This window comes from Phyllostomus discolor, chromosome 2 (assembly GCF_004126475.2).
Source record: "Phyllostomus discolor isolate MPI-MPIP mPhyDis1 chromosome 2, mPhyDis1.pri.v3, whole genome shotgun sequence".
Taxonomy (NCBI): domain Eukaryota; kingdom Metazoa; phylum Chordata; class Mammalia; order Chiroptera; family Phyllostomidae; genus Phyllostomus; species Phyllostomus discolor.
The window spans coordinates 173408810-173433472 of record NC_040904.2 but is presented as its reverse complement, the minus strand read 5'-3'; the positions used below and the strand labels follow the sequence as shown (position 1 = coordinate 173433472).

The 24663-nt window shown below is 35.6% G+C and overlaps 1 protein-coding gene and 1 non-coding gene across 4 annotated transcripts in view; both read left to right on the top strand.

The window, feature by feature from the left end:
- CNTN1 (contactin 1) overlaps window positions 1-24663 on the top strand; it is a 318439-nt gene that overhangs the window by 203915 nt on the left and 89861 nt on the right. For all 3 annotated transcript variants that reach the window (XM_028531929.2, XM_028531930.2, XM_028531933.2), the window contains 7 exons: window positions 1068-1167; window positions 1652-1833; window positions 4866-4990; window positions 5658-5775; window positions 8904-9054; window positions 14162-14289; window positions 14565-14740. In XM_028531929.2, coding sequence (XP_028387730.1) covers window positions 1068-1167; window positions 1652-1833; window positions 4866-4990; window positions 5658-5775; window positions 8904-9054; window positions 14162-14289; window positions 14565-14740 — 980 coding nt within the window. The remainder of the gene's footprint in view (window positions 1-1067; window positions 1168-1651; window positions 1834-4865; window positions 4991-5657; window positions 5776-8903; window positions 9055-14161; window positions 14290-14564; window positions 14741-24663) is intronic.
- LOC114514303 lies at window positions 1977-2139 on the top strand. The gene has a single exon (XR_003686023.1). It is a non-coding gene; the product is annotated as a U1 spliceosomal RNA (small nuclear RNA).

The following is a 24663-nucleotide window of genomic DNA, read 5'->3' as shown; positions in this document are numbered from 1 at the left end:
TCCGTGCTCCATCCTTCAAAACTGCCAGCAAGGTCTCTACCTAAACCAAAGGTAAGATTCATGTTACTACTCTTACCAAAACCCATTGGTAGTTACCACTGGGAAAATTAATTTTAAAATATTTAATATCACAGTTACAAGCCTTTGAGTTTGTAGATTGAAACTCATCTTCAACTCTGTATACTTCCACATCATATGAATTGCTGGACTTTAAAAAAAAAAAACCTGCCTACATAGGTCTGAAACTTTGTCATAATATGCTATTTCCTCGACCTGGACTAGTCCAGTTCAAATGCCTTTCTTACCAGAAATTCCCATAGCCACTTACCATGCTTCCAATAATCTGTCTTGGCTTTTACCTTTTTTAGATCATTTATTTTTATTTTGGCTTATATTTCAGGTTGTTGTGTATCTCTGTCTCCTTAGCATTAGACAGTGTGAAGCACACACTCACATGTGATGCTAAACAATGTCCTTAGCCTTTCTGAGCCTATTTCTTCCTTGGTAGGGAATAACACATCTTTTAGAATTGATGTTATATAAATTAAATAAAGTACCTATATTAGTGAGCACACTTATGTCTAAATAGGAACATTGTTTTGCTCTTTCCTCCCCTATTTTCAAATTATTTCCCCTTTGCCTTATTCTCCATGGACAGTTTTTTCTCCTTTTTCTCTTGTTTCTTCTGTCTTTTCTTTCCCTTTTCTTCTTCTTCTTCATTTTCTTTCCTCTTTCCTTTTCTTCCTAAGTCCTGGATAGCAGCTGGCACAATGTTTTACATATGTTTGATGCTTCCTCAAGAGTTATTGAATTTTTTTAGTGAGTTGAATCAGATTTATTTATGCAGCTCTAAAAATGAGGCAACATGATTGAAAATTCTTGATAAAATGTATATTTTATATGTAATATGCATAAATGAGAAAACCTATACATTGTGGCCTACACATTCAAGACCTGTGCAGAGAAAAGCCACGTATATTGAACCAATTCTAATCCTATAAAAAATCACAGTATTAAAAAGGTTCTGCTTATTAATTCATTGATGTTTTCATTTTTATTAATATTAGGAACAACGAAACCATATCCTGCTGATATTGTAGTTCAGTTCAAGGACATATATGCATTGATGGGCCAAAATGTTACTTTAGAGTGTTTTGCTCTTGGCAAGTAAGTACCTGTTTAATAAGGCATATAGAAATGCATTAATTTTTATACTGCTTTTGGAAATAAATGATGTACTATATTTGCCTTGTATAATGAGGACTTTTTGCCCAAATTTTTTAGGGAAAAATAAGGATGCACATTATCCATGGGTAGTACTAATTCTGTATCTATGTAAATGTTTTTAATTCTTTTATTTATGTGTATGTGTTAAAAGTGTACCTATAGAAAGCAATAATGATAACTGTGTGAAAACTAACACCCTGTAACATGATAATCATGTTTGTTTTGAAATATAAACAAATAAACAGTTGAATTAAAGTATTAAAATGAAAATTTTTTTTCCTGAAAGTTAAGGCCAAAAACCATGGGTGCTCATTATACATGGGCATACATTATACATAGCAAAATATGGTAAATGTTTAGCTATAAACATAAGATGGCCTCCTAAGCATCTTGGACCCTTAGCTCTTGTGTCTTCCATTTGAAGCCCTGTGCCTGACATCCGGTGGAGGAAGGTCCTGGAACCGATGCCGAGCACCGCCGAGGTCAGCTCCTCTGGGGCTGTGCTCAAGATCTTCAACATCCAGCTAGAAGATGAAGGCACATACGAATGTGAGGCTGAGAATATCAGAGGGAAGGATAGACACCAGGCAAGAATTTATGTTCAAGGTAGACACATTGTCTTAATTTTTCATAAATTTTATTAATATTCTATTCACAGCCATTTCCATACTTGAAAAAATAGTATATAAAAATTAATAATTTAACAACAGTGATAGATATATTACCTTATGAAAACCATAAAATATTTCACACTTACCTGGCGAGGAGATACTATGACCACAAAGGTGATTTTCCCCAGGTGAGGCTTATCCATTACACTCCGGGTGTGCTGACCCCTGAGATTTCCCCAAATGTGGGCCACTCGACTGCACGATTAGTGGTAGTGGGGGACTGTGTTCATGTTCTCCCCTACCAAAAAAAAAAGAAAGAAGAAGAAAACCATGAAATATTTGTCATATGTCTAATTAAATCACACATATGAGTTACATATATCTGTGACCAATCGTTATCATTATCATCCCCACTAAGGCCCCTCGGCTCACTCCTCATCTCCCCACTCTGTCTTACCACCCTTTGCTAAGACTAACCCTGGAAAACCCAGCTCTCTGCCTCTCAGTGCCCAAACCCAGGAACTTGAATATAACCTGAGATAAACACTCCATGCTGATTAATTCATTTTAAATAATTCACCACTAACTTTTACTGAATCCATGGGGTTACCCAGCAATTATACTACCTTTTTGCAGGTCCACTTACTCTTCCACTCTCTCAGGTGAATACTTCACACTTTCACGACTTCCCTCCAACCTATAACACCTCCTCCTCCAAGCTTGCTGTCAGCTGATAACTTGGTTTTCTATTTTACAGGGAATATGGAAGTAATATTATTAGAAACTTCACCTCTCTCACCCTGCATCTACCTGATACCTGCATCTCTACCCATATCTTGTTACTATAAGTTCATTTGCTCCCTGAGGCCAACTCCTCCATCTGTGTGCTAGATTCTGCCCTCTTCCTTACTTAATGTTATTGTCCCAGAAGTGCCTGCTCCTTACAGCATAAGCAATTTTTTCTCTTCACTAGGTCATTCCCATCAGTGTATAGTACCTCTGTTTCATCCTTCTTTAAAATCTTTGTCAACTACTCCATTTTCTTCTTCGTGTCTCCTCTAAAACAAGTAATACAAATCTTGACAGATTTGTCTATACTCCCTAAAAAAATGGTGTCTCCATTTTTTTCTCTCTTAAATACAATCTGCTTTGATCTGTATCCCCACTTTTCCACTGAAACCTTTGTTTTAATGACCATTGATGACATCCATTTGCTAAAGCCGTTGCTCAATTCTCAACGGCTAAAGCCATTTTTCCTGCAGTCAATTCCTCCCTCTTCCATGATTCTCTCTGTGCTTCCCATCTGGAATCCACACTTTGTTATGTCCTCATACACCACTCTCATTCTCCTCCTAACTCTGTGAACTTCTAATGTTAGAGCAATCAGGGTTTAGTCTTTGAACCTCTTTTTGTTACAGTCACCAAACTCTGACTCGGACATTTTTCTGCCCTCCAGACATGTATATCTAGTATCCCAACAAAACTCACTTGGTACATATCAAGAGTACATGGGTGGCCTCCTGAAGGGAGAAAAATTCTTCTTAGAATTCTTACTTTTTGAAGAAATATAGCTGTCACTCTCTGTCTGGTTTCTAGAGCTCAGAGACTGGTTTTAATTCAACACATTAAGAAATCTACCCTCCAGGTTCTCAGCAGAATTGAGTTCTTAACTGTCTGATATGTAATTCTTTAGAAGAACCAAGGTGACAGAGCAGATATTTTAGGAGTTAATATAAAGGAACTACTATTTCTCCTTTACTAACAAGGCATAGTGAGTTTTATCTTTCGGTCTAATTGGACAAGCAGAACATTACATAATCAAATCATATATAGGATGTGTCACACTGATGCAGTTATCAATTATTATTTTACTTTTAGTGTGACATCTCTATGTCCTCTGTGTGAGGCCAAGGCAGGAATGGTGCTGATATTCCTGTTTTATGTGTTGTCAATATTGTACGCAAAATAAAATGTCTATCAATTAATATAACATTATCAATATTTATTTTAAAAACTATCTTCATATGTTACAGAAAAAGTGGAATGATATGTGAAAAATATACTAACTTCTATTATATGGACCACAAAAATACATCTATAGAAAACTATGTGTACACACATACACATGCATTCACTCATAATGATGAGGGAGTTCATTGAAATGAAAAAAATGCTTTATGTCCTTTGTTATTTATGCACATTAAATGCTTTATACAAGATATGTTTATTAGGTTGGTTATAAAATGAATATAAAGTTATTTTCAAAGAAATTAAATACTATTTTCTACTTATTATTGTCTCCTGTCTACTTCTTTATTTTACATTAATTTATTTACCTACATCTGTTTGGACTACTTAAATAACTTAAGTACTTAAAAAGACTATCAGGTGGTTTATTTGTTTGCTCTCTAGAAATATATATTATATTCTTTTGGGAAATTTCTAGCACTTTTTAAAGCTCTCAGTAGGGTAGATCTGCTGACAAGACTGTGATCAATTTCTCTCAAGCATAGATTTCACCATTTATAGCTACTGTATACAGTTTCTAATATCTAAAGTACATTTAAGTGCCCACGCCCAAGTCATGTTACAGTGGATACTAGCCAAAGTTACATCAAAAGACAAATAGTATTTGCCTAAAGGGGTGGGGGAAAATGAACCTTTATCCCAAAAGGGAAGAGATAGTGTCATAATCAATTGAGACATAATTCTTGTAAATTCTGTGATTTTGAAAGATTTATGTTATAAATTATTTTATTGCTATTCATGCATTAGTTTTCTAACATAACATGGTTCACAAATAAAAAATAATTATAAATTGAATTATACTTTACTCATGCTATAATAATACAGGATAAAATTTACCCACAGACCTATGGAAACTCACTTTCCATGGCTCTCACACTGATTTTATGGCACACACAATAGATGATATAATAAAGGTCAGCTAAGGGTAGTATTTGTACTCAAGATTATGATGAATGTTGAGAATTACACTTGACATTTGCAATGCTCTTTACTTTTTAGCATTTCCTGAATGGGTAGAACATATCAATGACACAGAGGTGGATATAGGCAGCGATCTCTATTGGCCTTGTATAGCCACAGGGAAGCCCATCCCTACTATCCGATGGCTGAAAAATGGATATGCGGTATGTACATTCAAGTGCTTTGTGGTCCTTGAGTCCATGTTCAGGCAACATTTCTGGGTGGTCCTGGGATAAATGTAACAGGAGAACCAGTAGAGTAAGGGGGTCAGAGTCCTGAAATTAGAAAGTTTCCTTAAAAAAGCAAAGAAGAAATTGAACATAAATTATCTTCTTTCAGCTTAAACAACTTTCTGCAATCTTATGTCTGCCTTCTCTTTCTCTCTCTCCTTATTTTTTCCTTTGTTTCATTTCTACCTCTCTTCTTACTCATCCATCTCTACTACCTGATTAGTGTCCTCTTTTTCTTGCCACTGTTTTCCTGGCCCCACAGAAACAGAGGTAAGAGTGAAGGTTACCTTACTTTAGCCCTGGGGACAAGTAGCAGCAGTGGGTTCCTTCTCTACCTTCCCACTGTAATCTCCCAGCTGGGCCAAGAGGCAGAAAGGTGGACTCTCAGTTCTGTACCATGAATAGAACAGGAGCCACTGGGCATGTAAGCGGGTTTTACTTCCCCATGCCATGAACGTCCCACTTCACTTGACTTGGACTTGGTTAACAGTGGGGGAAGAATAATGTATTTAAATGAAAAGACAACCAAGCCCATACCTAAATGAAAGTGTTTCTGTTGAAGTTTATTGAGGAAGTGTGTTTTCCTTTGTGTTCTTTTCAGTATCATAAAGGGGAATTAAGACTCTACGACGTGACTTTTGAAAATGCTGGCATGTACCAGTGCATAGCTGAGAACACATATGGAGCTATTTATGCAAATGCGGAATTGAAAATCTTAGGTCAGTATCATTTCTGGTTTCTGTTAACATTCAGCAGGAAAGCAGCACATTAAAAAATGATCATAGGGAATATATAGATCATATTTCATTCATGTTATATTCTGGAATTGTTAAAATTAAAAACTTTTCAAATGTGGTTTGGACTAGAATATTATTGGGGTTCTTTTCTTTCTTTCACTGAGGAACAATAAATAAATGTGAGGTAACACAGAGTATAATAGTTATTAAAAATTTGAAATAGTAACAAAAACTTCATATGTGCTAATTTTTACAAATCTTATTCCTTACTACATCTGGGTAGCTAAACAATTGCCTGAATCACATAGTGAAGGTGGATGCTTTCACATTGCATGGGACCCAGCCTCAGAGGAGGAGTCTTTTAAGTTGCTACCTGTTATTAAGTCCCGGGGTCTCATGCCCTACAGTTGCTGTGTAAAACCTTCAGGAGGTCCTTCAAGCTCCTTACCCCACACTGACTTCTATTTTTCAAATTGCCTTTTACTTCTTCATGAAAATGGAAACTCTTTGCAATAGATTATTTTAACTTCCCATCCCTCATTCAAAACTATATAAATCTTTACTACACTTGCCCTTTTATCTCTTCATCCAGAGGAAGATATTTCTGTCTTCTCCTTTCCAAAAATAATTCCTTTACCTCTGCCCTATAATTACTTTTTATTTACCCTGATACTTTATTCCTGCTACACCAAAGGGAAATGTGTTAAAATATTACTATCACTACAAATGTAGTGACACTAAAAGAATACAAAATAGGTAAGTATAAGAAAGTATTAAAGAAAACAAGCTTAAAAAAATTGAGGTCCTCTTAATTTTAAATTTTCCTGCCACTTATTATAGTGCTGAGGATCATATTCCATTTTTTCCTCTGAAACTCAAAATTTCTTTGTAATATATTTAATCTAGTATATTTGGGTATCAAGCAAAAGTTCAGGCTTAGGCTTCATACCATATTACTTTGGTATGGAGTGTAATAAAAACATTTTGACTCTTAGAGAAGATAAGAGGTGAATTAGAATTTTTTCAAAATGTAAGCTTTATATTTTTGTTAAAATTTCTTGTTTATCATAATGCTTTAGAAAAGAATATGAATATTTAATAGCTCAGGCTGAAAATGTTTCTATATTCAAGCTTTAAATACTTAAATCATTTCATGACTAATAATGTAACAATTAGGCAAGCTGAGCATTTCTAGGCTTTGAGCGATGTTCCTGGGCACCTTTATATTGGTCTCAATCTGTATTTGTTTATTGTTTTCAGGAACCTCTCTCTCCTTTCCTTAGTTGTCCAGTTAATTCATTTATTCATCTACCAAATATTTGTTGAGTACTTACTCTATATCAGATACTATTTTTAATAGACCCAGTAAAAAATGAAAAACACACAACAAATGCATGTCTTGTTCTTAGTTGGGTGAAAAATGTTCCCTTATTTCTTTCCACTGTTAACATATACAGGCCCTGGCCAGGTAGCTCAGTTGAATAGAGTGTCATATCAATACACCAAGGTTGTGGGTTTGGTCTCCAGTCAGGACACATACAAGAAGCAACCAATGAACGCATAGTGCAACAAATGCATCTCTGTCAATCAAATGGATAAAAATAAATAAATAGGAAAATACTCTAGATTCTGGCCCCAGAAATTCAAATATTAAATGAGTATGAAGTTATTTAAATAACCATACCAAATGAACTATTTCATTAAAACTGAACATGTTCAAGAAAAAGTATCATTTTCTAGATAACTTTAGATGTTAGATATAATCCTATTAAATTTTGTCTCATATTTTACAAGCATTACGTCACTCCACAATATTTATTGCACCTGTACAAAATACCACACACTGAGCTGTACAACACAAGTTGATTGATTACTTTTTTACTTGTCAACTATTAAAACTTAGACTAAAGAAACAATGGATAAACTAAGTCCTTGCTGTAAAAGTGTTTTCCTAAACCTTTGCTGTAAAACACATTTGCTTAAATCCTTGCTATAAATGCAGCCAGAGCAGCAGCAACCCCTGGGAGCTTGTTAGAAGTGCTGAATCTCAGGCCCACCCCACACCTACTGAGTCTGTATTTTGTCAAGGTCTTCAGATGATCTTGGTGCACAGACAAAATTTGAGAATCGCAGGACTAGAAGATGAAGAGTCAAGACCTGGATCAAGGTATACTTAGACCTAAAAGAGGCTTCAGAAGGACACAGTTACAGATGATTGGAATTTGTAGAAATGAATGGATGGAATCACCCTGGAATCTGCTAATAGACAAAAAGTTTGAGAAATGAGCTAGATATGGGGGCCCTAAAGAAAATTAGAGCATGCCCTCCATGGAGTAATCTTTTGTGAGACTCTATATATCCTATTTCCATAATTACTTTTCTCTACATAGAGGTAAGGATTAACTACAGGTGAATCATGCCCTCCTCAATTAATTGGATCCATTATTCTCCAGAAGGCAGGGCTCTCTCTCTGTTTATTTTGGCATCTCATAGTATCTGCACATAGTTGGTGTTCAGTGTATGTTTGTTTAATGAAGGAAGAGTCATACTGCTTAATGAAAAAGGCATGTTTGCTAATCACAAGGAACTGGATTCAAACGATAATCCTTCCTGATACTTACTGCCTGTGACACTTTGACAAATTACATAATTTTAATAGATATCATTTCTCTCATTTGTAAACTAAAGACAGTTCATTTACAGTGTGGTTGATAGTACTGATTATAACCATATGTCAACATTAAAGATGGTGCTCAGTGTCCTCCAGTCTTTCACTTATTTGTGTGATCCAGTCAAAACAATTGAATTAGATGTTACCCTCAAGGTAAACATGTATACAGTATTTGAATATGACTAAATCTTATGATAATCCCATATCACCAAGAATTATACATTCAAAATTGGTAGATTTTATAAGTTAAATATACTTCCATAAAGTTACTGATAAAAGAAAAAAGTATTAGGTATGAAGCATCTTTTGGTCATAGCTGATAATAGATGGTGAAATTAATCTTTTTTCTGTTGATCACCAATCAAAAAGGCATAAAAGATGCATAGAAGAATGTTTTCATCTTAGCAAAAGAGAAAAATAATAACTTATTTTCTTTTAGCTTTGGCTCCAACTTTTGAAATGAATCCTATGAAGAAAAAGATCCTGGCTGCAAAAGGGGGAAGGGTTATAATTGAATGCAAACCTAAAGCTGCGCCGAAACCAAAGTTTTCCTGGAGCAAAGGGACAGAATGGCTTGTCAATGGCAGCAGGTCAGTTCAAAAACTAGACATCCAACTGGAATTCACTCTGTGGGAGAGTTTATTTTACAGAGGACTTGTCTTCGTGTCAATAATGTAAATATTGTTTGTTCTAACGTTTCTCCACAGAAGATACCCTAGTTCTAAGAACAGAAAAACTTACTCCACATTCTCAGTATGCTAATCAGAATTTTATTGTTTAGGTTTCTATTATTTACAAGGATTTTAGAAAACTGAAACTCAGAGACTCTTGGTAAATTGCCCAAGGCCACAGAAATAATGAACAATAAGAAATAAAATAGGATTTCTTTAACTTAGTTTTACCCTAATAAGGAACATCTATATCCATTCATAGTTGCTTTAATTTAATACAGTCTATTAAATATTTCAGTAAGAAAATAAAAAGATGGCATTAAAGTACATATCACCTCTTCCCATCTTAAGTGAACATGCGCTTCTTATGTTCCTAACAAGTAGATCATCTACCAATGTTTTGGTGGCCTCAGGACAAAACAAAAAGCATGTGATCTGCATAGATTATTTATATAAAAGCCACGCTAAATGCCGACTGTCAGTTTCCTAGAAGAAGCTATGGTTATTTTGGTACTAAAGTTTAGAGAGGAGACAGTCAGGATCTGAAATAGGAGGAATGAGATGAGGAGTGGGGGGGAGCAGGAAGTATTCCAGGCAGGAAGAAGAGCATGTGCGAAGTCCACAAGGCAGAGAGTATGGATGTGCAAGGAATGCAGAAACTAAAATCAATATGGCTTGTCTTTAGAGGAACATGGAAAAGAATTTTAAGAGACAAGAGACAGTAAGGAAGACTATCATCAACAATGTTTTCTATGCTAAGGGGCTTGGGCTTTCCTATGAGTTCTGGGAACCTTACTAAGGGCTTAAATAAGGAGGGAAAAAAGGTTTTGCCTTTTAAAAGAGTATTGTGGCCAATTGTATAAGATAGATCTACTTCACAATAATTCAATAAAGTGGGTATGATGGGAATTATCTCTATTTCGATGCATCTAAAGTCTGGAAAGTTTAAAATGACTTTCTGAAAATATATGGATAATCTCCAAATTGGGAAACTGAAACTTGTGTTCCAGGACATGAGTGAACACACGCTAACACGGTTCTCCCACCAGGATGATCACAAGGACGGCTGCGTATGGGACAGAGGTGGGTGGGAGGGAGGGGTTGGCCAGGAACAGTAGCTGCTTCCCTGAACACATCAACTTACAGTTAATATGTCTAAGAGTTACTATGAATTTAACAAAATGATGCTAGAAGAATCAATGTGAAAGGAAGAGCCAAGTTGTTCAGTGTGCTGCTGAAACACTAATAGTGTGACAGTGAGCAGTGCAGAGGCTGATGCAAGGGTAGTTGGTCCCAGTTTCAGGTACTCAGTCTGAAAATAACCTATGGTATAGCACTGACCATTGCCTGCTTCTCACCACCCCCCATTAGCTCTCAGCCCTTAATAAAAATTTTTTTTTCTTCATTTCTAATGAGAATCAATATCATTGGCCTCTCCAATCAGGGATTTCTCTGAGCCATGTTTCATGGACTCGGTTTTCTTAAATACTGTGCTCAAAAAAAAGAAAAGAAAATCTACTCCCTAAAATTTTACTATTTTAACCTTATCATAATAGTATTAAAATCTTTGAATTAAATTTCATTACTTTTTGAGGAAAGGATCTATAAATCCAACTTTGTTCACTGCTTTAATCTATTGATATCTAGGTTATTTCAGTATCACTTTATAATTGATATATTATTTCATGTAAATATGAGCTTAAATGTTATAAAATAGTATGTATCAAGAAAAGTTAAATTAATAAATTAATTTTAGAGAAATAAAATATTTCTATGGAAAAATATCAGTCAAAGACTAACTGAATAATTATCTTTAAGCATATGCTTAACTATAATTCTATTATGATTAATGTAGTTATAAAAAAGTGGCTTCACATTACAAGGTTATTTCTGTTCCTGGTTAGTGGTTTGTACAATGGTTTATGCAATATTTGCAATCAGTAGAGAGGAGACATAAATCTTGATAACTTATAATTAAGTTCTCAGTTATATAATTTTATTTTGGCTAAAATTATATACATTCTCTAACAGAATTTCTTTGTAGTTGTTCATTCATACCTCATGGATTGCTATCAGCTATAATGTAAACTTTATCTGAGCCATTATGGGAGAGAATCTCAAAGATTTCTTTCTACTCCAGAGCTGGTATGCTTTAACAATCCTAAATAAGATGGAGATTATCCTGTAGTAATTTTGGTAACAGTAAATGAGTAATTTATTAAAAATCAGATAGTCACTTGTTTGTCTGATTCATATCATCTATGTAATAGTATCTGAAAATAAGAATAAGATACTAGGAGTTTAATCTACATTGAATTAAGAATAAGGACCATTATTACAAAAAAATCAAGCTCCTACATATTCTTCCTAAAAATTAATTTTAATGCCATGGAAGAACTTTCTGAAGGTATAGGTGAAATCAGTGATACAAGGAAGTATACCTTTTAAAGATGATAAAGATTAATTCAGAGCTAATATATGTAAGAAAACAAAGAAATTATTGTGAATTCTAGAAAGAATAATGTTGTTTCCACTGTGACTTGACTATAATTTTTATTGCTTTAATTGCAAAATAATTAAATGGAACTGGGGTAAAAAATTGACTAAGGACTTATACTAGAGCATAGTGAGAAAAAAAGCAAAAAAGCATGGCATGTTAATGTTTGCATTGTGCTAATATGGGAATACAAAAAGCAGATTGACAATATAGGATTGGCCATGAAAGAGATTTATTAATGGCAATGCATAGAAGAGAAGACAGCAGGTGGATGGAGGGACAGCCATCTGACCAAGGTGCAGGTCTTACTCCAGACGAAGCAGAGAGGGAAGGAAGGAAAGCTGGGTGGAAATGGGCTGCGGTACAGATCTAAGAGAGTATGTTAAGAATCCTCTAGCTAATAGTGCCCATCCAAGGCATCTGGTACCTTTCAGGAACAGGCCTGCCTTAACATGCCTCCAGGGTTCAGTCATTGCCTGAGAGCTGCCTGTGCAAAGTGTGGCCTTGGCTCAAATGCAGTAATGGTTCCTGAGGGCAGCATCTGGGGCAGTAGGTCAATGGCACTCCTTACAGTTGGAGAATTTAGAGGTCCATTGTCAAAGCTCCCACAGTATCAAATAATCATGTTTACATTTACAAGAGTGTGTTACTAGATTTCTTCTTCACGAAGCAGAAAGTACTGTGTCATGAACTCAAGTTGGAACTAGATAGTTACAGAAAAGAAAGGAAATCCTAGAATATATTATTGGTGGAAAATCTTATATGGAGACTTTTATTAGTAAGGTAGATATGCAGTATTTTTTCCTTCATCAAGCACAGCCCTTAAAATGAAATATATGAAGAATTATTGACATGTGTTCTGCAAAGCTTCAGAAATTAATTAAGTTTTTGGAAATGATACATTTAAAAAATTAAATATCCAACAAACATGCAAGCAAAACAGAACCAAAGATGGAAATAAAAAACTGACAGTGATGGGGTGGTGGGTATGACAGGGCAAAGAAGGAGAGGGAACAGTATATAAAGGACCCATGGACAAGGACAATGGAGCGGGAGGATTGAAACAAATTAATTATCCAGTAACAGTTAATTCAATATTAAATCTAAGTACAAGGCATTATATGATAACTATATGTGTTTGTGTGCATATATATATATATATATATATACGCACACACACACACACAAACACATATATATTATATGTATTGAATTTTCAGTCCCTAGCCCATAAGGAAGACAGTCAGGCAGAGGCAATAGATTTAGGTTCTGTTCAAAGAAAAATTTCTTAAATATTTTTTCTGTTATAGAAGCTATTTACTAAGGCAGATTTTAGAATATCTTTCTTTAAAAAATCTGAAAAATAAAATGTTTGTAGTTCTCTGAAGCCATGAAAATGTGAGTCTGTCCTGATTAAAAGTCTGAATTGAAGTCTTGAGTTCACATTTCTGGAAGACCTGAGTTCATTTCTTTGCGGACTATGACCAGTTTGATCCCGCCCCACAGAGGTTTAAAAGTCATGTTCTGGTGGCATGTGGAAAACCACTTGCTTTAATTAAATTCCATGTAGTTCATTCACTCAAAAAGAAAGGTTGATTAAAGGAGTACTCAGTGGTCAGTGTCTCACTACTTAATGTGCTCCTGGCACACACAGAAGTTATTTTTGTTTTTCTTTGTGGATACTTTACTTTTGGAGACTTGGCTCCATACAAAACAGACACAAATTCTGTACATAAAGATGTTATCATCTAATTGAAAGATTGGTTAATGAGTAAAACTAAATTATGTCACATGAAATATATATTAGGAAAAGAAATCTGGGAAGAGGGAGAGGATGGGGAATGCCAAGATGATAGTGCCTTGTGTGTGTACAACAGTGCCTTGTATGTACAACAGTGCCTCGTGTGTGTGTATAACAGTGCCTTGTATGTGCATATGTACAACAGTGCCTTGTGTGTGTGTGTGCATATGTGTATGTGCAGTACTAATTAGATTGATCAGGCCAGCCTTTCTGAAGGTGCAAAATCCTGAAGGATGGGAGCTACAAATTGTGAAATTGTCCAGGGCCTAAAAGGGCAATCAGAGGACTGTGGTTTTTACCATGTCCTCTGTGGCAGGCAAATCGCCATAAGGTTTACCGTGTGTGGCAGTCAAATCACCATGAGCTATCAAATGACATCATTGAGCAGACAAGTGACATAATATGACATTTATGTCATTTATGTCTTCATGTCTGGCTACCTTGGGGAAAAGATACGGGGAGACAAGGGTAAGAGCAGCAAGCCCATTAGAGATAACTTCAATAACCCGAGAAAAAGATGAAGGTGGCCTTCTAAAACAACCGCCAGTGCTGACAGAGAATATTCCAAACAAAGGCTACGATGTTTCCTCTTTAAAAATCTCACTGTCAACTAATTTATGTAGAATGTACTAATCAAATGATATTAGTGCCTCTCATCTAAGACAAAGAATAAGGAAGTATTTCATGAAACTCATTTTATGAATTAAGTACTTTTCCCATTTGTATAGAACACTCATATGGGAAGATGGAAGCTTGGAAATCAATAACATAACGAGGAATGATGGCGGCATCTATACATGCTTTGCAGAGAATAACAGAGGGAAGGCTAATAGCACTGGGACTCTTGTTATCACAGGTAAGAGAGCATTTGATTAAGTTTGTTTAGTTTGACATGGATGCATTTCTAATGTACTACAAGGTGTGGTTCAGTGCTAAGCTTCTAAGACAGTCAACGTATGGATAAGTTTCTATTTTTAAAAAAAATCTGTGCCTGGAATTTGAATTTGAAAACATCATATATTTTTTCCACAGAGAAATCAAAATATATTGATTTTCATTCTTTTAATGTAGCAGATAATATTATCTTGATTGTGCTTTACACCTGTATTTCCTCTGTTTAAAAACATGCAGACCCCACGCGGATTATACTGGCCCCCATCAACGCTGACATCACTGTGGGAGAAAACGCCACCATGCAGTGCGCCGCTTCCTTTGACCCTGCCCTGGACCTCACGTTCGTTTGGTCCTTCAATGGCTATGTGATCGATTTCAACAGAGAGAACATTCACTACCAGCGGAATTTTATGGTACGTGTTTTAAGTTTTGTCTTATTAACATCCCAGCGACCGCATATGACTGCACTGCAACCCTGTTACTATAATCATTTCCATGAGACTGAAAGATAGGTAAAAACAGCATTTCATGGGTCTCCTGAGGTTAATCAGAGTACCTCTGAACCTTTCTGAAAAATGGCTAGCCCTGAGCAGTGTGGTAGGAATATTAACCAATAAATATTCTTTGTGCTTTAGGTCCATTTTCTCCTTAGTTGGAATACTTTTTCTGTTGAGGTACTATACCCCTCACATTAACTTTAAATATTAGCTTTAAATTAGGTAAGAGCATAGAACTTATCCTTTGTTAAAATGACTGCTTTAAGGCATTTCATTTATTCTTTGAGGGTAAGATAGAGATTATATATAGTGTCTGGCAGAAGTGAGGCCTGCTTGCATGTGGTTGGTAGGGCAATAATATGGGTGTGATAACCTATAGTTCTAATTTGAACATTTCACCTAAAATGTCATATGGTGTGCTTGAGTATGATATTATGTTACAGAATTGCATGCTTATGATTTTGTAATAAAAAGGGGTGTTATTTGTGTCAGACGAGATAGAGATAGATAGAGAGAGACAGAGATATATGGAGAAAAAGTCCAGAAAAAGTCCAGAAAAAGTCCAGCCATTGTTAATATACGAGAACAGTTTGCACAACATTGACATAACCTGGCAGCCAAACCTGGCAGCCAAGGAGAGTAGACTGGAATGTGCATGAGTGAACAATAATGACTTCACTGTACTAGTCAGTGGGGGCAGTAGATGCTGTTGAGTGAGCATGTGTACTGTGTGGCCATTGCATTCAAAATGACTGAGTGTGTACAGCAACAAATCTGCATCAAATTTTGCATTAAACTTGAACATTTCTTGAGGAAACTATTCAGATAATTTAGAAGGCCACAGCTATGTGCACCTGGTGATTGGCAGCTTCAACATGACAATGCACTGACTGATACATCACCTCTCCTGCAGAGACTTTTGGCAAAACATTAAATCACCCAAGTGACTCAGCCCCGCTACAGCCCAGATTTGGGGTCCTGAGACTTCCAGCTTTCCCCAAAACTAACATCACCTTTGAAAGGGAAGAGATTTCAGACTTGTCAATGAAATTCAGGAAAATACAACAGCTGATGGCAACTGGGGGAACTGTGTGAGGTCCCAAGGTGCCTATTTTGAAGGGACCTGAGGCATGATTGTCCTATGTGCAATGTTTCCTGTGTCTTATATCTTTTTCAGTGAATGTCCCTACTTTTGTACATTACATGGCTAAATACCTTCTGAACAGACCTCATATACATATATGCATATATATACACACACATATATAAATACATACATATACATATGTTGTGACATTTGGGGAACAAATCTGTGTGACTTGAAAAGGGTTAGTGGCTATTTTATTTTATGCACAGGAAGCATACATGATGTAAGTCCTCTGATTAAACATAGGCATGCTTTGTACAGAAACAAAGGAAATAGGTAGAGGGAAAAGACTGGGAAGTGATGCGGAAATAACAACCTGGCTGAAAGCATCATTTGCGTGTTGGTGGGGCTGTCTAGTTTACCATGTATTTAAAAAGCAAATCGAGTGCCACTCCTGCCAATTCGTTGTCTAAATGGGTGACTGTTTAGGAGCCTAAAGGCCTGTGTAGGATATATGCTTAGTTAAGAAAACTTTAGTTTTAGAAGTCAGTTATGAATATAAAAATGAAATTTGAGTTTGAGTTAATTTTGAGTTCTAAAATATTTAAAATCCCATGAAATCTATAGATTGAAATATATATACATATATATATATGAAGATTGGAAGATTAGAATATATATATATAATATTACACTTTAAAATAGTCTAGCTCTTTTAAAAAATTCTTCTTACTTTCCATTTAAAAAACCCCAAATAAGTTTTCGAGCAGGTAACATTGATTTTAACTAGATGGATACATTTCTTCTTAAAGTTTATTAAATAAATTCAAAGAATAACTGTTGGTGCATCATCAATGTTAATGCCTTTCATATGTTAAATGTAATTCATTTTTCTTTCTTTTTAATCTAATAGATTAAGCTATAACTGTAAGCCTACAGTAAATCCACCAATTGTCTTTGTTTTCAAACTCAACTTACACACTTTAAAAAGTAATACCTAGGAATTAGCAGAGAACTATTTTAACATTATACCACATGATTTATTATTTTTCCTTACATGTCTAAAGCTGTGTTGATATGCTTAATCATAAGTAAGCATGCCCAACATTAGTAAAATGCACACCAATATCTTTAATAATTTCTCAAATTGGGTTTTGAGAAACCCATGTCTAAAGCTGTGTTGATATGCTTAATCATAAGTAAGCATGCCCAACATTAGTAAAATGCACACCAATATCTTTAATAATTTCTCAAATTGGGTTTTGTTCCCTGGCTGGTGTAGCTCAGTAGATTGAGCATGGGCTGCAAACCAAAGCATGGCAGGTTCAATTCCCAGCCAGGGCACATGCCTGGGTTGCAGGCCACAGCCCCCAGCAACCACACATTGATGTTTCTCTCTTTCTCTCTCTCTTTCTTCCTCCCTTCCCTCTCTAAAAATAAATAAATAAAATCTTTAAAAAAAGAAATAAACAATAAAGGAGATCATAGGGAGGTAACAGACTTCCACCATCACGTGCTGTAGTCCCTCCCTTCGCAGCAGGCAGCCACGGAGGTTCACATAGTTGCCCCTGAGCTGGTCCAGAGGAGAAACCGCATTGCAGGCCCATGCTCTGGATCGCCAACTCTGGTTTCAGCTCAGTCCACCCAGTAGCAATCTGTGAGTGGTGGAAAACATGCCCACTGACTAAATATGCAACTTAATTGAATGAAAATGCCACAGGCACATATTAACACTTTGTAGATGGACAGTCATGATTCAATTCTCTAAATACTAAAAATAAAAAAAGATGAGTATTTCATTTTATTTATTTATTTTTATTGTTGTTCTCTCAGTTGTCCCACCTTTTCCCCCACTGCTCACCCCTACCACATTCCCCCCACTACCCTCCATTGTCCATGCCCTTGAGTGCTCTGTGGCTCATGTTCCTTGCCTTCCCTCTTCCCCCTTTTCAGCTGTTATCCCCCTACCCCCATAAAGCTTTTCCTCATGTCTACCTTCTCTTTTAATGCAAATTTCAAGGTCAGACTTCACTGCTAAATGCACAACACAAAATTCAAGTGATAACACCGTATGTGTTTCATCCTTTTGGAGACAGTCCTAATGGCTAGTAATTGCTTCTGAGCTCCTTAATAGACCATTGCCCCAAGGAGCAGTTCTTGCTATCTAAAGCTGAGTGAATGAAACATTATAGAGTAGCAGGTTTTTCAGAAAGCAAATGCAAAGCAAGGAACATTGCTGACTGCAATGTCTATTATTCAAGTTGCATAGGTGAAGATATCAGTATATAGTTTTTTCAGTTTCTTAAATAATATTTTGATTTTCTTTTAATTCTGGTAACATTTAATAATTGAGAAGCATTTGTTCAGTTAAAAATATTGTGTTGAGTACATACCACAAGTCAGGAAAAGTGATAGTCAATAGAGCAAATAAAACACTGAAAGGTACAAATACAGGCCCTGATCCTAAATAAATCAGCGCTACTCTGTGAGTTTAAAATTTAAATGTAAATGTTTTGGTAGCTATGATGGTTTTCAAAACAATATCATCATATTGTTTTAATAATTTTAATTATGAAAATTAATATCAGAAGCTCTAATTAATAGGGTATAAAGTTCAAAGTTTAAGCTTTTTATTTCATGAACCTACGTTTTTATTTTCCAACTTAATTTTAGTAAGACATTTTATTCAGTAATCAAGTACGCTTTAATTTTAACTTGCTGTTCCTGATTTTGACCACCATGTGGCAGCCTTGCATAAGGTTTCAAATTTCAGTCTGGAATAACTGAAATTAAACAAATACATTTTCTCATATAGTTATGTCTAAGATTTGTGATTATAAGTGATTTTAAAATTTCTTCTTTATACTTTTTCCAACTGTATTTATATAATTATCAGAAATAAAGTAACTATACATTTTGGAAAATATGCATTTCTTTTAAGAATTTATAGTGAGCAGGAAACTAGATTTTTGATGGTGAACACGCTATAGTGTATACAGACATTGAACTATACTATTTTATATGAAATGTATAAATAAACATACTAAGTAATTTATAGTGAGTGCCAAAAAAGTAAAAATAACATTGCCATTCCATGTAATAACCCTACATTTGTAAAGCTCCTTGGAATTAATTCTTTAACATAAATAAACATTTAATACTGATTATAGAGTAACATTAAGAAGTTAAATATCTAATTTACTTGTCATGTTATTTATTTCTTTATTTTTTCAGTAGTTATTCACTGAATGTTGTATTGTTATGTGATCTGGGTCAGTAAATGTTTCTTTTAAACTTGAACTCAGCATAGATGGCTGTTTAGAATATACAGGATCATAAATTAATTAATTCGAAGCTTTGATACAATATGCTATTAAAGCAGCTTATCTGGTATTCTTTTATTCTAAGTGATGTGGCAAATACATTTTCCAAGTTCAGCTATGAATTGGCTTCTGTGTTGATTTTCTAATTCAACAGCTATTTATTCCCATAAATACAAAAAGGCAGAGTCATTTTATTTACCCATTTAATTTAGAAATACTCTTGTTCTATAAAGGACTTAAGACTGTCCACACACAAAAGCATGCCTGCAACGTATCATTTATCCCTGTCTCATAGTGACACCCAAACTGCAGAAGTTGTTTTTAATAGCTGTCTATCCTTAGACATCAGCTTTGTTTCAACAATGGTTTGTTTCAAACCATTTTCTTTCAACAATGTGACAATATTGTCTCTGTCAGAGCTATTATCTTTGTTAACCCCTGAGTTTCTTACGCTTTCCAATTCTAGCTGTGGCCAATATGTATATTTTTTCTGATTCTTTTATTACAAATAAGTGCTAAAATTGCACTTCAGTAAGAAGTTATTGCGTGGCTGCTTTAAGCTCATAAATGCCACACGAATGCTTCAGAAGCTGTGCCACAGTGGGCCCCAGGCTCTGGGCTCCATTTTTCACTTCTTATTCTGCGACTGAGCCTGGGATTAAGCCTCTCTAAGCCTCAGATTTCCTCCTCTGTAAGAGTTTATTAATAATTTACTTCATTCAGGTTACTTCATTGGGTTTGCACAACCAGTTACTTCATAACATTTTTGCAAGGATTCGATGAGAAAATGCCTATAAACTTCTTGGCGCAAGACGTGGCCGGTTGTAAGTGATTATTATGAGTGCTCTTTATAATAGAGCAATCATTCCTCATTGAAAATTTCTAAGGCTTTTGCCAGATAGTTGTTTTTCTTATTACAGATCTGATTTTTCATAGTTTAATTTTTTGCACTGCTTGCTGTATGGGACACTTGGCCCAAGACAAAAATTATCTGTATTTCTTCGCTGAAGGCAGTAAAGAAGCAATAAATAGTCCACATTTGTTGAGTGCTCCTTATTGGCCAGCATTGGGTTAATGTCTTCCATGCATTTCCCAGTTGATCTTCACCAGAGTCCTCTATGGAACACGTATTAGAGTGATTTCTCAATTTTCCAGATGAGGAAACTGAGGGTTGGAAAGGGTAAGTAACTTGCCCGAGGTAATCATGTACCTGTTGGTAGCAGAGGGAGGAACTGAAGGCTGGTTGTGTGACTGAAGTCCCTGTACTCTCTGCCACTTCAGCTTTCAGTCCACTGGTTCAAGTTTGTACCTACATCCATTTAGCTAACAACTCTCCCATCATTTGAAATACTGTAAGACAGTGTGCAACTCATAATTTATTCCATGATCTTGTTTAGTGAGCCTTTTAGCCTCACTCAAGGTTACCCAAATGACTTCATTTTGCCTATACTATTAGCTACCTTTGCAATACATTATAAACCAACTCTGTAGAGTCTCAGGTAGTCTAACAATAAAGTTCTAGGCAATTCTTAATTATCTCTTTTAGGCACGTATATGCATGTGTTTGCATGTATGTGGACATGCATTCATTTTTATAGTGACAACAGCATTCATAGCAAAAGGATACAGATTTCTTACCATTAAGCTTTGTTTCTTTTTTTAAAGAAAATATTAATTATGCTGAACTTTTCACAAAAAATTACGTTAAATGAATGAGGTATATATATTTCATAATAGAGCATGTTATGAACTTGAACAAACATGTTGCTTCTGCAAGTCATGCAAAAAGAGAAAGACAGAAACAACAACAATAAAACAGCAGTTATTTTATGTTTTTCAATTTTACAGTTTCTCTGCTCCCTGTCAAACAAGGTGAAGATTGTCCAGAGTTATGGAGGAACGGGTTGGAAGAGAAAAGGAGGGTGGGGCAGTAATCCTGAAAGCAGGCAAGGGTCAAACCAGAGCTGAAGGAAGCGGAACAGGAGGCCAAGCAGGCACAGTGAGACAACGTAAGCCCTGAAGTGGCACTTTTAAACCAGGAGCAATTTTTCTCCCAGGGTGCTGTTGGCCATATGTGGAGACACTCACAGACGTCACAACCGGCAGGGCGGTTGGAGGAGGGCTGTGTATTACGAACATCTGTTTCACACATGTGCTGCAAAACGTCCTGTAATGCCCAGGACAGTCCCCACGACAGAGAATTATCTGGTCCAAATGGTCAAAAGTGCCAAGGTTGAGAAACGCTGCTCTAAAGGGAGATTTGAAAAAAGAGCTTGGGAATAATAAATGGATTGGCCACGGAAAGGTTGTAAGCCTAATGTATTAGAAACAGAGAAGTTCTATTATCCCGAGCAGATGAGAGTGCTGAGGATGAAAAAAAAATGTAAAAGGCTAAATCAAACATTTTCCAAAATAGTATGAAGTAGAGGATAGAGTTCATGTGTTCTTTGAATTTAAGATATGTTTTGATGAGCAGAGGAAGAGAAAAGGATTTATGTAAAATTCGCATAGTTCCCTGACTCAGTTCTGTGATCCAGCAAAACTCTCAAAGGTATTCTGCCTGTGGGCAAATCTACTCTCTGCTCTTATCAGTGATTAATCGGAAAAGAAGCAGAGAATCCTGGCATACCTCTTTGTTTTGGCATGTGTGTCGGAACATAGAACTTTTCTGACCTTCCTTTTACTACCATAATAACCTTTACTTATACCTAACTATTGTCTTTTATTTGCTGTTTCCATCAGTAAATACAGAGGTTGGTATCTATGTTCATGGGATGTGCCTATACTTGGCTTAGCTTCTGCTTCTAGTGTGGAGGCCATGTGAGTTAAAGTTACTCTGTAGCATAGCATTGCATAGTCTAGGTTTGAGTAAGTATTTGTTTGTGGTAATGCTAAGTGAATGGAATAAAGCACATACAGAAGCTGGTCTTTTTTTCTGTGGAAATGTATTGCCTTGGAGGAATCTCCAAAAATCCATCAAAAATTGAAGACCCATTTGTTGTACATAGAACTCCTTGCATACTTAAGCATTGCTGCAGTAATTATTCTGGCTTTTATGCTTGCAAAATACAGTAGGTATTTAAAATAAAAATAGGGGAAATAAGCATGTAAATGTTGGTGTCTTAGTAATTTTAATATTTTACATAGTGGGCTTTGATTTTTTAAATTTCTGATATCACACTAGCTCCTTTTTAGTTATGTTGGACATAACTGTCTCCTGAAGTCTGGCTTCTTGTTCCTCAAGATACTGGTTGTCTTTCCATGCTTTAAATGTATACTTATATATCATATATTTTATTAGTGTTTTCTAAGGAGTATTGCCCACCTAGAACATAGTTTTTATAAAGTAAGTCTTGATTAGTAATAAGAAATATACTATTTCTCATTAGCTGTTGTGTTCAAAAAAATTTTTTTCCAGTTTGTTTTTAAGAGCAGAACACTATCTAAAGATCTGGATTTTTGTTCTGGTTTTGCCATTGAAGAGTTATATGATCTTGGACAAAACAGTTACTCTGGGCCTCAAGCTTCTCATCTGTCATATGAGGAAGCTGGGCTACATCAGAAGTTTTGAAAAACCTCAATAAGTAAGAAGGATGAATGTAAGGATGCTCTGATTTAGGAAAGCTGTGTGCATGTATGTGTGTGATATGTAGGAGACCACATAGTCAAAAGCCCTAATCACAGGGCTTCTTAGTCTTTCCTATCAAAAAAAAAAAAAACCCTCACTATTCTGATCTTTTCCTTCATTCAACCCAGTGGTCCATGAAGATCTTTAGAACCCTGAGACTAACAGGAGCCAATTTGAAAACCATTTGAATTAAATGACATCCAAGTTCTCTTTCAACTCTAAAACATAGGTTCTAAGTCCAAAGCTTTGATGTTTTTGTCCATCATTCAAAATGTTTCACAGAGACTTCAAGAAAAAATTTCTTTTTTGAGTTTTAATTTAAAATGAGCCAATTTATTAAAATTAGACTCTTTAGCCATCAAAACAGTCATATTTAGAGATGTTCAACATTCCCACTGGTTCTGTAATTACTGGGTAACTTCTTAGTAATTTTTCTCAACCACTTCCCTTATTTATGTAAATTTTTATACTTTCAATAACACTACTTCATTTTAATAAGTTTTTGTCATATACTTTTAAAATGTTTACATTTAATTTTAATACTGATGTATTACTTAAAATAATGCTAACTTGAATGTTTTATAATATTAGGAAATTAGTGTTAATAATGTATAAAAATGGTTTTGTGATTATGTAAGAGAATAGCCTTACTTTTTGGATGCTCATTGTTATGTTTTGAGGAATGAAGTACAATGGTATCAGTAATTTGTCTTTTAAGTGTTCGACAATAAGTAGATAGTAGATAGAGAAAAACCAAGGTAGAGCTAGCTAGCTAGATAATTAGATAAAACAAATATCGCAAGAAGTTTATAATTATTGAATGTAATTGACTGGTATACAAGTAGCCATTGTACTATTCTATTTTCTTATGTTTGATCATATAAATGAAATAATTGCATATTGTATTCTTCCTGCTATGAGAAAGCATCCACTTTTACTTACCAAACGATGAGCTTAAATCCTATTGTTCAGTTCATAAAGCGCTAGTTTGGCAAGAGCTTGACCTGGTGGAAATCAGGAACACATGTTCATGATTGGGCCTTCCACCCACAGCTTAACTCAAAATCTCAAATTTCTTCTCTCTAAAATAGAAGTGACGAGAGTATCTCCCCAATAACTATGAATTAAGTCAGACAGTGTCTTACTTAATAAATTAGTAGTAGTGGTGGTGGTGACAGTGGCAATAGTAGAAGGAGTAGTAACAGTTTTAATAGTAGTAGCTGTAGCAGCTGCACACCTGTCATTTCTTGCTGCCTGTAAGTGGAGGACTGTTGCCCCACCTTGAGCTCCCTTTACTTGCGTGGGAAGTAAGAACAATGGTCCTGCGGCTACTGCTCTCCCTGGCATCCCCTTTCTTAAAGACTGGGATGCATATTCAGTGCTTCCGCTCTGCAGCAGTTGTTTTGTTTTCCATTTTTGTTGACACATTTGTGTTAGGATTTTGACAGATTAAGTCTCTGTGGCTGTAAATAATCCTATCGGTGTCCCGTCTATCCCTAGTGAACTTCTCTTACCAATAATTTCAGGCAGGGTTCTTTGGAAAAGACAATAGTGCTGAGGGAAATAGAAGGTAGCAGGGAAAGAGGAAAACCATATTTGGGATGGTTTGGCTTCATAAAAGAAACCATAGACATAAGGCCAGAGGATCTGAGCAGGACAGCACATTGTGGACCTGGCTCATTCACAGGGTCACCAGAAACCACAGCCGGCTCAATGGTTCATAACACACGTTAGTAGCAGCAGCGGTATCCTATGGACAGCAACAGCAGTAGTGGTAGTAATGGTTATAGGTATAGTAGTA